The sequence below is a fragment of the Nomascus leucogenys genome, chromosome 2 (assembly GCF_006542625.1).
Source record: "Nomascus leucogenys isolate Asia chromosome 2, Asia_NLE_v1, whole genome shotgun sequence".
NCBI lineage: Eukaryota > Metazoa > Chordata > Mammalia > Primates > Hylobatidae > Nomascus > Nomascus leucogenys.
The window spans coordinates 18,395,672-18,410,767 of NC_044382.1; the positions used below are offsets into that span (position 1 = coordinate 18,395,672).

General features: G+C 47.7%; 1 protein-coding gene across 2 annotated transcripts in view; it reads left to right on the forward strand.

The window, feature by feature from the left end:
- The first annotated feature begins 9,551 nt into the window (after positions 1-9,551).
- The window catches only part of CCNJL (cyclin J like), a 57,501-nt gene continuing 51,956 nt past the window's right edge, over positions 9,552-15,096 (forward strand). Inside the window, exons 1-2 of one of the 2 annotated variants that reach the window (XM_003268604.2) lie at positions 9,552-9,782; positions 10,174-10,288. In XM_003268604.2, coding sequence (XP_003268652.1) covers positions 10,223-10,288 — 66 coding nt within the window. In that variant the 5' untranslated portion in view covers positions 9,552-9,782; positions 10,174-10,222. The remainder of the gene's footprint in view (positions 9,783-10,173; positions 10,289-15,096) is intronic. The other variant, XM_030825647.1, reaches the window with a different exon arrangement.

The following is a 15,096-nucleotide window of genomic DNA, read 5'->3' on the forward strand; positions in this document are numbered from 1 at the left end:
CTTGTTCTCAGACCTAATCTGCCGACTCATATCTCAAGAACTCGTAGTCAATGATCATAAAGGATTTGGCAAATGTTCCCTTGACTAAGTAGAGCACACGATTAAAAATCGTTTAAAGGCATTGGATTGGTTTTTGGTTAAAGATCAAAGTGGTAATAAGGCAGATGTCTTCCGTCTGTCTCTATAAACCAAGCCAGGCTTCATGCTTTTGGTCCTGAATGGAGCAGTGCCAACCATTAACAACATAAGGAAACACTATTCAAAGTATATGCCTCAACTTCCCCTGGACAGCTGAGTATTTGAGGAATTTATATGCTTGACCCTGTCAGGATATTCACTGCAGTATGGTTACATGGAAGCAAATATTCACTGCAATGTGGTTATATGGAAGCAGAAGGCTAGAAATGTATGGACATTCCCAGGCTAAATGTCCATACATCATGATGGATCCATACTATGGGACTACGGGATGCCATGCAGTTCTTTGGGCACTGCCATGAAACAACAAAACAGAAAACAGTAAGGCACACGAGGATGTGTAGAATATGCTACCATTCATGTAAAAGGAGAAAAAGGCATGGATGTCTACTTCGGTGAATGCATAAATCACTTCCAAAGGAAACATAAGACTCTGGTTATCATTGGGCAGGAGGAGAACAAGGCCTGGGACCAGGGGGAGAACATGCACATTTTGCCATGTTTGAGAGTTTGTATCATATGAAAAGCAAAAGGAAAGTTCAGTGCAAACTGGGCAGTTGATAATATTGCAGTGAAAATATTAGACCAATTTGTCCTCTAAGGAAGATTGAAAAGGGCAGATTTTCTTTTTTTTTAGGGATACATAAGAAAGCTGAAGATAAGTAGAAGGCACTTGCTCTAAATCTGTCGTTCCCCACCTGTGAGCTTCAGAGGTTGAGGGTGGAGGGATGGTAACTGACTCATGGTAAGCACTTAATAAAAGTTTAGTTTTTGAATGGCTTAATGAATACTTCTTCTTGGCTTGGTTGGGGGTGGATGGGAGAAGTGATTTCAATTGCCTTGGTACTTCCTGCTGCCCGGCACAGGAAGCCTTCTCTGCTAAAGTCACCTGTGTTAGGTAACATGGGGTACCTTAAAATGGCGCCGTACCTTAAGATGGGGCCGGTTCCGGTTTCTTCTCCCCTCCTTGACTGGGCACTGTCTGAACCCGCCAAAGGAGGGCCAATCAGAAAGAAGCATCTCCCTCCTTCCCTTGGGCCCGCCCCTAGTCCAATCCACGTAGGCCCAAGGGATATAAAACCCAGCACACCAGCAGCCTCCTCTCTCTTCTCTTCCTTTTCCTTGCATGGTGCTTTATCTCCAATAAAGATCTCTTGACCGCGACTGGTGTAGTTTGATCTCCGCCCGGCCCCTTTCATTGGTGCCATGACTCAGATCGGGACTCCCCACTCCCCTCGGTGGGACCCCGATCCCTTTCGGGCTCAGTCCAGACCCCAGCCGGTCTTCGCTCATTCTCTAGTTCGCCAAGCTGTTCGCCCAACACCGGCCTCATCTCGGTAAGTCTTCCCCTCTGGGGTCTACCTCTCTAGGCAGGCAAGAGACCCCACGAAGCGCCTCGCCTCAAGCCCCTAAGGCCATGGTAGACGCCAAATAGCAAAACTGGCCCACATACCCCCTAGACAACCAAAGCAAATGGCCCACTTATGGGTCTCTCGATCCTAACATTCTCCAGGATCTCTACAATTATTGCGAGCGAACAGGAAAATGGGTAGAGATCCCATATATCCATGGCTTCTTTCTCCTACGGGATAGACCTAACCTTTGTCTCCCTTGCAAACCGCAGCAGCTCTTTGCCGCTCTTAAACCGCCAACCTCTCCCTCTGCCCCTTTGACCCAGCCGATGAACACCCCCCATACCACCACCCTCCGCTGCACCCTCGGCCGCCACCCAACCGGAAGTCGCCCAGCCTCCTGCTGCCCCCCCCACGCCCTCAACCGCCTATCCCTCAGTCCCGGCCTTCAGCCCCCCCACCACTCACTCAAAGTCACACCCCCGCCTCCTTGCCTCCCTTAGAGAGGTGGCAGGAGCTGAAGGTATTGTCCGAGTCCACGTCCCCTTTTCTATGGCTGACTTATCACAAATAGAAAAACACCTAGGCTCCTACACTTCCAATTCTGCTTTATATATCAAAGAATTCCAATACCTCATCCAAGCTTATAGCCCTACCTTCCATGCCAACAATACACCAACATAGATCCCAAAACCCCAGACGGTAGGCAACTCCTCATGTCCCATTTTTTCCTCAGAGATTTCCTGATATCAATGGTAAACTAAAAACACTGGACAAAGGCCCCCTCACTCCTCAAACCAAGATCTTAGCGACAGCATTTAAGGTGTGTCACAATCGAGATGAGAAGGCAAAGAGGCAAAAGTACCAGTTACTGGCACAAGCCCTTCAAGCCTCCCCCCGATCACATGGCCATAAGTTGTCGTCTGCCCATCCATCCCAATGTCAGCCCCCACGGCCCTGTTTCAAATGCGGAAAGGAAGGGCACTGGGTCCGAGAGTGCCCAAATCCCAGGCCCCCCAACCGGCCATGTCCTAAATGCCACCAATCTGGCCATTGGGGCGTAGACTGCCCCAGCTCCCGAAGGGGGGCTGGGCCGGCCACCATCCCAACTCCCAATCTTCTAGGATTGGCCATTCAAGAGTGACAGGGCCTTAGGACTTCCTTCCCAACACAAATCGTCACCACACAGGAGCCCAGGGTCTCTTTAACAGTGGATGGACGTCCCATCACCTTTCTCCTAGAAACCGGAGGTACTTTCTCGGTTTTAAGAGAATTTTGGGGCGCCACTTCCCTCTTTGGATCTCCCATAGTTGGGGTCGGAGGCCAAACCATACGTCCAAGAGCCACTCCTCCCCTCTCCTGCACTTTCTCCGGCCACATCTTTTCCCATCGATTCCTAGTCATGCCACAATGCCCACTCCCTTTGTTAAGAAGAGACATTCTCCCTAAATTTAAAACCTCCATCACCTTCAACCTAATCACCCTCCCGCAATCCACCTCACTCATTGCCTTGGTGGCGAGTTCCATAGATCAAACTCCTGCTCCTACTCTGCCTTCGCTCCTAGCCAGCGTCAACCCCATAGTGTGGGACACCACCACCCCCTCATTAGCACTCTGTCCTCCTGTACAAATATTCCTTAAAAACCCACACCACTTCCCCAGCCAACCCCAATATCCTCTCCCCGTCTCCAGCCTGAAAGGAATACAACCAATTATTTTAGACCTCTTAAGAAAAGAGTTCCTCAGGCCAACCCATTCTCCATTTAACACCCCTATTCTAGCAGTAAAAAAACCCAATGGTACGTTCCCCCTCGTCCAAGACCTCAGCTCTTATATCTTAAAGATGGCTTTTTCACCATTCCCCTCTCCCCTCAGTCACAAGACCTGTTCACCTTCACTTGGACTGACCCAGACACTAAACAGTCACAACAGCTCATGTGGACAGTGCTTCCCCAAGGGTTGAGAGATAGCCCCCATATCTTTGGTCAAACTCTTGCCTCAGACCTACAAAAATTACACTTTCCCCAGTCCACCCTTCTACAATACCCAGTATCCCCCCAAAAGGTCCAGCTCTCCCTCACTCAAGTCACCTATCTAGGAGTCCTCCTTGCCCATGACTCAAAGGCCATCACCCTAGACCGAAAGTGCTTCATTAGAAGTCTTCCCATCCCAAAAACCAAACAGGAGATACTCTCCTTCTTAGGACTAGCAGGCTACCTTAGAACTTGGATCCCCAACTACTCTTCATTAGCAAAGCCCCTATATGATCTCTCCCGAGGCACCCCATCCGAACCTGTAGAGGCCACAGTCAAGCAGCCCTTCCTGTCACTCCAACAGGCACTACTCAAAGCCCCAGCCCTACATCTTCCAGACTTACAACAACCTTTATGTACATGAGCACAATGGCTTGGCTCTTGGAGTCCAAGGTCAGATGCACGGACCCACCTTTGCGGCAGTTGCATACCTATCCAAACAATTCTGAGAGCGAACTCGGCCCACAGGGAACTGAGTTTTCTCCTTTCCCTCCTCACTTGCCCAGCCTGGGTTTCCTCCCTTCTCTCGGTCAAAAAATCCTGGTACCAGGTAACCCATGGCCCTCGGCCTTATAGAGGCCCGTCAGTTCTTTCGTTTCGGTGACGACCGGCTCGAAGGTTCTGACTCGCAACACGGCCATCGGCTAATAGGGGACCCCCTGTTCAGCCAGCCACCGTATACATATACCCCTTCCTCTCTCACCATGGGAGGCTCTGCATCCCTGCCGGCCGACTAGACCCCACCATGAGAGGGTGGGCCCCCTGCCTTCAGGCCCTGGCTGCAGCCTACCTACTATTTCAAGAGTCAAAGAAATAAACGTTTAGGGCAGCTGTTGTCATTACCTCCCCCCATCAACTCAAGGAACCCTGCTACAAACCCTTCCCCCTTGCCGCGTACTGTCTCTCCTAGTTTCCTTCCTGCACGATTCCGCCGTAACTTTCCAAATATGTGCACCCCTCAATCCCGCCACCCTCCTGCCTGTCTCTCCTTAAACATGAACCCACAAACCCCTCTAAAGCCAGGCACGCCTGTACCCCACAACCCTCTCAAAGTTCACATTTCTAAAACGCCCTCCCTTTCTACTATTCCTAAGGCGTACTGCCACCCTCATGCCTGCTCCGAGCCCGCTGTTCTGGCTCTCCGCCTCTTACATCTTCTTCTACGGACCCTCCTCCCCCAACAGGCCCCCTTCACAACCCTACTACCTGTTCACCCTCAAAGAAACCTACAACGCTAACTGGAGGTCACACACCAATGTCATCAGTTACACCCGATGCTCCATCGACGCATCCTCAGTAAACCTTCCCCTCCCTAAACTCACCATAATAAATAGCGGTTAGGACCCTTGCTTTCTGCGCACTACTCCCCTGCCTCATTAAGTTTCTCTTCCATATCTAACCAAACATTTAACCAGCTTCTCCTCAGAAACTACCAACTTTTAGCCACCAGCGAGGACAGGACAGATTCCACAGACGGGCTCAAAACCTGCTAACCCAAGCCAGTCATTACAACCGCCAACCGATTCCACAAATTTCTCAATGATCTCCGCGCCGACAGCTGGCTCATCGCCAACCCATCCCTGCCCCTCAACTGGCTCACGGCACTGGAGGATCTATACTTACAAGGAACATTACCCCACGCACAACCCTGACAGTTCTCCCTGTGCCCCCTCCCCACAGTGCCCCCACTCAGCAGGAAGCAGCCAGATGAACCACGACGCCCATTTTCCCCCATTTAAGAAAACAAAAAGGGAGGAATGTTAGGTAACATGGGGTAGCTTAAAATGGCGCCGTACCTTAAGACGGGGCCGGTTCGGGTTCTTCTCCCCTCCTTGACCGGGCACTGTCTCAACCCGCCAAAGGAGGGCCAATCAGAAAGAAGCATCTCCCGCCTTCCCTTGGGCCCGCCCCTAGCCCAATCCACATAGGCCCAAGGGATATAAAACCCAGCACACCGGCAGCCCTCTCTCTCTTCTCTTCCTTCTCCTTGTGTGGTGCCGCTGGATACCTCCAATAAAGATCTCTTGACCGCGACCGGTGTAGTTTGGTCTCCGCCCGGCCCCTTTCAACCTGTGGACAGTGACTCAACACAAAACCATCTGTTTATTGGTGCAATGTATATTTACTCTTCAGAAATACTGAGAAAATGAGGGACTCTGGAGAATGATACACAAGGGGGTGTGGAATGAGTATGCTTAGAATCCTACTGAAATAGCCCCTGGAGAAAAGCCCAAAGCCCTCTCAGTTATCCAAACTCCTGATAATTGATAGCTGAAGTTTAGGAAAAGGGCAGTACAAATTAGTGAATAATAAAGGCCTATCTTCTTTCAATGTACCCAGCATAGAAAGATTGGGAAATAAATAATACTGCTATGAAAAACAAAACAAAACAACAATGCTGTTCATTGTTGTTGAATGGAAGAACCCTCTAGTACATATTGATATGTCAGGTGATTATTTTAAAGTAACATTCACTCTTTTTCTCTGGTTATGGAATAATGCATATTTCTTGTTGAAAATTTAGAAAATACATAAATATTAGGAAAAAAGGTAAATTAAAATTTACCATAATCCTGCCACTCTGATTACACAGATAATATTTTTGCATATGTGTGTGTGCATGAATGTAGTTCAACTGGGATTGTACTCTAATCTTTTTTTGTTTTTATTCATCCCCTTAAAGACAGCTTATTCTTTCTCTTGTTTTTGTTTTTGTTTTCAGAGGCAGTGTCTCGGTCTGTTGCCCAGGCTGGAGTGCAGCGGCACAATCATGGCTCACTGCTGCCTCAACCTTTGGTGCTCAAGTGATTCTTCTATTTCAGCTTTCCGAGCAGCTAAGACTACAGGTGTATACCACCATACCTGGCTAGTGTGTGTGTGTGTGTGTGTGTGTGTGTGGTGTGTGTGTGTGTGTTGGGGGGCAGGGCAGGATCTTGCTATGTTGCCCAAGCTGGTCTTGAACTCCTGGCCTCATGCAATTCTCCCACCTCAGCCTCCCAATGTGCTAAGATTACAGGCATGAGCCACCGTGCCCAGCCCAGTTTATCCTTTTTATTTAATAAATTATAAACATTTTCTCCAATTCGTTATGCATCCTTTTAAAAATGTTTTTAAGAGACAAATAATTATTAAACCAGTTCCCTGTTCTAATGGTTCACTATAATGAAAAAGCATTTTTGATGAAACACCTTTGAAATAAATCTGCTTTTTTTAAAAGAATAAATTTCCACAGGTGGAAGATTTGGATCAAGTAACACAGTTTAAAATGTTTTGATTTATGTTGTCTTTCAGAAAGATGGTATTAATTTATATTCCCAACAACACTGTGTATTTACCAAAATTCCTTAACAAAAAAGTACCCCACTGTTTTTTTTTTAAAAGCTTTTAATTTGTGTGCTAGGCAGTATGAGCATTTTAAAAATAACATCTATCTATATGAATTCCTTCTTTGACAGCATACCTATTCATGTCTTGAATCCATTTCTGCATGTAGGGTGTTAATGTTTTACATACCGATTTATCAGAGGTCTAGAAAGTAACATCAAACTTTTGTCACATTTGTTAAAAACATTTTCTCAAATTTGTCATTTGCCTTTTTGGCAATGATAATTGATGTATCTAGATCTTGCATATTTATTCAAATATGTCTACTCACCTTGCCTTTGGTTTCTTCCCATGCCTTAGTATCTAGGCCTTCCCCTCCGTATAATTCGTGTATGTTTTCTTCTTATCCTCTTGTGATTTGCTTGTTTGTCGTTCTCTGAGTTCTTATATTTATTTTGGTGATATTTAAACAAGTCCTTAGTTTTACTTTTTTCCCCCAACCTAATTTATTAAATAATTTAGCCATTTATACTTCTCCCAACAAAGTGAAATGCCACATTTATCATACAGTGAATTTTTAAATATATTAAATTTTCCTAGACTTTCAGTTATTCCACTGATGCTTAATCCATCCATTCTTGTGTCAACACTACACTGTTTTAACTATAGTGTTGCAATATGCTTTAAGATTTGATAATACCCATCTATCCCCCCAGTTTTTTTTTTTTCGTTTGTTTGTTGAGACGGAGTTTCGCTCTTGTTGCCCAAGCTGGAGTGCAATGCCACGATCTCGGCTCACTGCAACCTCCGCCTCCCAGATTCAAGTGATTCTCCTGCCTCAGCCTACCGAGTAGCTGGGATTACAGGCATGCACCACCACGCTCGGCTAATTTTTTGTATTTTTAGTAGAAACAGGGTTTCACCATGTTAGCCAGTTTGGTCTCAAACTCCTGACCTCAGGTGATCTGCCCGCCCTCGGCCTCCCAAAGTGTTGGGATTACAGGCGTGAGCCACCGCGCCCCGCCATCCCCCCGTTTTTAAAAGATAAATTTCTTAGCTTTTCTCAAAGATATTCTCCCATTTGAATGTTAGAAAACATATTAAGTGCTCCCTCCGCCAATCTACCCACAACCATTAAAATTTTATTAAATAAAGTAATTTGGGTTAAGTTGGTGTTTGTGCCTCTATTCCTTAAAGCCTTCTTTATTATGTTTCAATCTTTGTAATGTCTTCATTAAGAGCCTGCACATTTATTCAGTTTATTTTTAGGTATCTTACACTTTTAAAATAGTTCTTTTTGTTTGTTTTACGTTAAAACTGCTCTTCAAGGTCCAACTGAAGCTTATCAAAGCTGATTTAATTTTTTTTCCAGGTGTGTCTTTATGTGCAGGAAAGCAGTCAGAAACTAAAGGCTCTAAATTACTCATTTTTATTAATGAAGAAAATAAAGGTAGTTTAGACATTCCAAGAGTTAACTATAGTTTACAAAAATATATTAAGCAAAAATATGCTTGATATATTAAGCAGAAATTTTGTATATTAAGCAAAAATGTAAAATTCAGCAATTATAAACTATTCCTTACAGACAATGTACTTGAAGTCTCTTGGTAGTTCTGAGAATGTGGTCTTGAAGTTGGATCTAAGAAGAAAGTGGTTATCGGTTGCTTTTTATTTATAAAGAATGCAAAAATAAAATTAGATTTTTGGCAGTCAAAAAAAAAAAAGAAACTAAAGGCTCTTCAGTCACAGTTGTTTATTGAGTGTTCACTTAATACCTGGTGTAGTGATTATCCCTTTACACGCATTATCTCATTTAATTTTCAGCAGGTTGGTGCAACTTTTATTTCCATTTTACACACGAGGCTCTGAGTTTGAGGAACTTGACAAAAATCACCCAGCTGGTAAGTGGATTTGATTCCAAATTTGTGAATCTCCAAAACTATCACAAAAATCAATCAGCCAAGAAGGAGAGCCCAATGCTATGCCATCAGATGGGCTGACTCAAAAGAATGACTTTCCAAAAGCAATCAATTGAATTAAAAAGACAATGTTTTCCATCCACCGGACCCGGCAAAAAGGCCTAGCTTTCCTCCAGTGTGAGGCGTGGAGAAATAATTCTGCAGGAGCACAATAAATACCAGTGACTTAGGCTCCTTTAGAATTAGAGACTCGTGGGTGAACAAGGGTGGTTTTTCTGCAGCTTTCACTGGAATTGTCCGTTTGGAACTCTACCTCCCCATGGCAGGGCAGGTTTAAAAGAAGAGGAAAACAAACAAGAAACAAAAACAAGAAAAAAAAAAAAAGAGAGAGAGAGAAAGAAAAACAGGTGGAACCGACGTAAGGATGGCTAGAGCAATGCTCGCGGAAGGCAGAACTTTCTGGGGGCGTCCTGCCCGCACGTTTCGCGCGTGGTGCGCGCAGGTGGCGCCGCGGTCCCTTTGCTCCCCGCGCAAGCCGGCGGGGTGCCCAGAAGGCTACCACTAGCCTCAGCTAAGGTGAGAGGGAAGCTTTCCGCCGAAGCGAGGGAGGAGGGCGGGCAGGAAGCGGAGCCAGAGCTGGCAAAGAAAGGCTCCAATTCCCAGCCCCCCGCCCCGCGGGGCGCGGGGGCGCCGGCAGCGCATGCGCGAGGCCCGGCCCCCAATTCCCCCAGCGAGGGAGGGAGGCCCCCGGCGGCCGGGAGCCTGCGAGCTGCGGCGGGACCCGAGCGCACGCAAGGACGCGGCGACGGCCGGGGCTAGTCGGGCTGCGGAGGCGGCCGTCGGGAGTGCGGAGCGCCCCGAGCGAGGGTCCAACGCCGGCAGGCAACAGAGGGCACGGCTGGCTCGGCACTGGAAGGGGCCCGGCGCTCGCAGCCCCCCACGCCCAGAGAGGATGCGTGAGTTTCGCCCCGGCTCGAGGGCAGGATGTGGGAGCAGGACAAAGGCTGGGCGGCGGGGGAGGAGTTGGGGACGGCGAGCTGGTGGCCGCCGCCAGAGCCCCAGCCTCGGGCGAGCTAGCGGAGTCGACAACTTTCTCTGCAACTTTTGCAAAAGGGGAGATAAAAATTCTGCAAGTTGTTGCACAGCTCCATATCGCCCCGTGTCCGGCGAGCAGAGGGGAGGGGGCACCGCAGCCTTCCCCGGACGGGAGGCGACCGCCAGCTCCTCTGAGCGGCGCAGGAGGGGGCGCCTGCCCGGGCCCAGGGCCAGGGGCGAGCGAGGATAGGGACATCGGGGGTCGGAGCCCGGGGCACGCTCTGGCCGCTGAAGCTGCCCGTGTCCACGCAGGGTGCGCCCTGAGAGCCGGGTAGCCTCGGATAGCGGCGCTGCGTACGCGATGATGGATGAGCCGTGGTGGGAAGGGCCCGTCGCCTCGGACGTCCACTGCACCCTGCGCGAGAAGGTCAGTCCCTCCCTGCCCTTGTCACTCTCAGGCGTGGGTACAGTCTCCTTCGGTCTCGACTTCGTGTTCTCAGGTCGCCTGCGTGGGAACTCAGAACTCCCGGGTGCCTTTTTTTCCTCTTACCCTTTACCTTCTCCCGGAGTGTCTGAGCGGAATTGGGGGGCGGGGGTTAGAGACTGGAGATTGAAGTTGGTTTTTCTGATAAGGAGCTCAGAACTCTGGGCCAACTAGTCAGAGACAGCCACTGTACCTCTAAGGCAGTGTTTCCTGTAGTATTGCCACCCTAGGTTATTTTAAACCGTACGTGAAGGGGTCTTTAAAAAATACTGTGTATTCATTCTAATGTTTAATTTAAGAATGTGTATATAGCAAGCTCTGCGTTTGCAATTTTCCATTTATTGTAATGATATAGCAGTTTATTTTAAAGCAAATTTATTTAAATAAAAGTAGTGACTCTATATAAAGATAAGTGGTAGTACAGGCAATACATGGTTATGGCCAAATACATGTATCTATGTGTATATCTAGAATGGGACCGAATGAAATTTAAGGAACATCAGTGTAATTGAAAGAGGCTACAAAACAGGGAGGCTGAGGGAAGAAAACAAAAACTCCCCTGCGGGTTTGCCTCCTGTGGCAGAAGGTGGGTGGGAGCAGCTGAAATGTGATCCCTGCACACCTCTCCCCTCAAGGAGAGAAGGGCTGAGGGGCACTGGGAAGGTGGAAGAGTCCAGGTGGGCTGGAGGCATGCCCTGTGTGTCTTGCCTCCAGCTCCTGGGCTGAGACTGGCAAGGGGTGGCTTGGGGAACAGCTGTGAAGTGAATGGATTGGTTTCCTAGGGCTGCCATTACAAAGGACCACACAAACTGGAGGGCTTAAAGCAACAGAAATGTATTTCAGCTCTGGAAGCTGAAGATCCCAGATCAAGGTGTTAGCAGGGCCATGACTCTCAAAAGGCTCTAGAGAAGGATCTTTCCTTCTTCCTTAAATTTGCTGGTGCTTGGTCATCCTTGGCATTCCTCGGCTTGTAGGTACATCATTCCAGTCTCTGCCTCCACTGTCACATGGTTCTATCTGTGTGTCTGTCTGTTTTCTCTTCTTACAAGTATACCCGATCATTGGAGTAGAACCCACCCTAATCCAATGTGATGTCATCATAATTTAATTACATCTGAAAAGACTCCATTTCCAAGGAAGGTCACATTCTGAAATTCCAGATTGACATGACATTTGGGGGGACACTACTGCGCCCAATACAGGGAGGAAAAGGTCTTCCTAGTGCGGTACCTGAGCCCCCACACAGGTTTCACAGTCAGTGCATTTGTTCCGAGTGTCTGTAGGAGCTCTGCTTAAAGGGTCACCAGCTACTTAGTGTTTTTACCTCATTGAGTAACTGTCTTCCAGTCCAATTAATGCCTTTTTCTTTTCTTTCCGTACCTGCTGACCTGTCTCTGTCCTGCGTTGCTTGGCAAGTCTGTAGCTTTCCTCTGTTCCCTTGGTCTTCTTCCCAGAACAGAGTGGCCAAGGTGTGGCACATTCTAGGCAGCTGGACAAGAAGAAATCCAGGTCTTGTTGGTTCAGTTGAAAAACAAGGAAAGTGGTAGGGGTATGGTCCTGGCCCTTTTCTGGAGGTGGAGGCTGAATGGAGCTAGTGAGGACTGCTGTGGGAATTGGGCTTCCTTGTTTATCATAGACTCAAGTGGTTGTCATTTCTGCTCATAGCTTAGGAGGAACGACTTCGACCTGATTTGCCCCTTTCTAGAAGGAAGGATTTCTAAGAGCAATAAATACCATTTGTTTAGTTACCTGAGAATGCCCAACCTTTTATGCATAAGGGAGGATGTCCTAAATGTTCCTTCAGCTGCTCAAAGAAGCAAGAAAGGCTCCATGACCTGCTATTGCCATGTCATAGTGCCATATGGGTTTACTGTTGGGCTGCCCACCTCGGAGAGATGATGAGTTTGTCCCAGTTTTGCAGGTTAGAAATAGAAAGCTCACCTAAGGACTGATGGCCAAGGTCAACCTTGACTTAAAGCTGGCCTTATTAGGGCAAATCCCAAGTTCCTTTGGTTATAATGTCCCACCTCCTCAAAATACTGCTATTGTTCTCCTTTGCTTTATTTCCTCTCCAACTTCAAAGAAGAAAATGCTTCTTCAAAAATTTGGCTTCATGGAGTTTGGCAAGAAGAGTGAAGACTAGGGGAACATAGTAACCATACTAGCCTCGCCTTTCTTGAGGAATGAGGGCTGGCATTTTGTTTTCCTCAGACAGGGTAATTGTTTTTCTCAAACGTCTACTCTGATAATATGTTTCTAACACTGTAGAACAACTTTACAAGTGCCTGGCACACAGTAGACATTCACTCTTAGTTGAATGTTGCCTGATGAATACAAAGCATGTTTACATATATGCTGTGTAACTGTTACCATACAACCACAAGCAGTTATCTTCACCTGACCGACACAGGAGGCGAAGCTGAGATCGCTGAGACATTGGGAGCCCCACTTTGTCAGATATGAGATTCCAGTCTAGCATCATACTACAGGGTATCAAAAACTTGACACCATGAAAACAAGTCTTGGTACTGCATGCACACTAGTGATGGAAGCGAAACCCTGATCTGCTCATTTAACCTCTCTAAATCTAGCCCCTATCATCCATTCTTCCCAGAGTAGCCAGAATTTAGATTGTGTCATTCACTGCTTAAAGACCTCCAATGTCATCTCACTGCACTTACAATTCCCAGTCCTTATCACTGCGTGGAATACCCAGCATAGCCTGGCTCTGGCCTGCTCTCTGACCTTGCCTCCTACCCCTTACCTACCCTCCATTCCATTGCTCTTAAGCCACACTGGCCTCCTTTCTGTTCCTGGAACAAGTCAAACTTGTTCATGTCTCAGGGCCTTTGCACGGGCTCTTTCCTTTATTTGGATTCTGTGTTTCTCAGACTATCACATGGTTGCTTGTCTCCCTTAATCTATTGCTGCCTCTCCATGTCACTCTATTAAATCACCTTGTTTTTTCTTGCTAGCATTTACCAGGATCTGAAGTGTTTTTCTGTTTTGTTTGTTTGGTTGGTTGGTTGGTTGGTTTTTTTTGAGATGGAGTCTCACTCTGTCGCCCAGGCTAGAGTGCAGTGGCACTATCTCAGCTCAATGCAACCTCCGCCTCCTGGGTTCACACCATTCTCCTGCCTCAGCCTCCTAAGTAGTTGGGATTACAGGCATGTGCCACCCCGCCCAGCTAATTTTTGTATTTTTAGTAGAGACGGGGTTTCACCTGTTGGTCAGGCTGGTCTCGAACCCCCGACCTCGTTATCCACCTGCCTCGGCCTCCCAAAGTGCTGGGATTACAGGTGTGAGCCACCACACCTGGCCTGAAGTTATTTTTCATTTGTTTGCTGCCTTTCTCCCACACTAGAATAGAGGCCTGTGTCTGTCTTGTTCCTTGCGGAGGCCTCAGTGCCTTGAACACAGCTTCCCAATGTGTATGGAATGACAAGGAGAATGAATAAGTCAGTCTTCGCTTTCCTCTTCTGTAAGCTGGGAGAAATGTTTTACAGCAATGTTAGGATTAAGTGAGAGAACTTAAGAATAGTGTGAGGTGCATGGTGGGTACTTGGCAGGCATTGTACCTCTCCACTTAGGGTTGCTGCAAGACAATGATGGCCCGTTCACATAGTGCTGCTCAGAGTAAGGCTTAGGGTTTGTGACCACCCTCCAAGGAGTCCACAGATGTGATAGGTAATCCTTGTAAGAAAGGCATTGTTTGCCAGTTGGACCATTGGTCCTGTGATGGTGTTGAAGTCAGGAAAGGGACCAGTTCACCAAAAATCATGTATCTACTGAGGGCTGGGACCCAGGAGTGAGACCCCATAGGTAAGACCCTCTAACCAGCCTGGCATCCCGATGGGTGAATGTGGGGAGTTGAACTCTCCTACAGCCCAAATTGCTCTGGAGAAATCTCTCCCTCCCTTTTCTGTAGGCCACCTTTATCCCATGCTCAGCCCTTAAATTCCTCTTTGGATCCTTCTCCCTTTCCCTGTTGCATCTGCAGAAGCCCACCTAGGACCCTGCTCCCTTCAGCTCCTCTCCTTTGACCTTTCTGCTGGGGGTGCGAGTGCCAGCCAGTACAGGGATGTGGGGTTTCTTAACCTGCTACATGTGTGCCCCTTGACCCTCTTCCCTGAACCAAAAGGAGTAGATTGTCACCAGGCTGGCGTCACCAGTGAGGAGGCTGCTAATGATGTTTTTCTGGTAACCAAGTCTGTGCCGGATCTGTCCAGATTAAAATTCGGGGCCACTTGTTTCTTTCTTGAAAGATGCATCCACCTAAGTTTAAAATTAATAGGGTGTTGAATCCAAGAACTAATAGATTTTGGTGAGTGCTGGTTACACATGATGGAATGAGAGCATTCCACAATGCTTGTCCCTTGAGGGCCACGTTCCTTGCCCCACAAGCCTCTCCTTTGTCATGTGTCCTGGCCCCACCCTCATCCTTGCTTCTTTCACCATCTTTGTCACCCTGCGTAGTGACTTGTCCTACCCACTAGACTGTGAGCTCCTTGCAGGTATGAGGTGTGCCTTGTTACCTTGGCATTCCCAGACCAGTGTCTGAGTCTGAGAGGGACCTCAGGTGTCCCCCGCCTCACCTGATGCAGGCACAGGCATTGTGAGTGCACAAAAGAGTGAGACAGCCCCAGATGGACTCTTCTGGGAAATGTTGAATGAATGCTTGTGTGCAGGGACGCTTCCTGGGAATCCTTCATCTCGTCTTCGGCATCTGCCAGGACAGTCTTTTTGTGTGT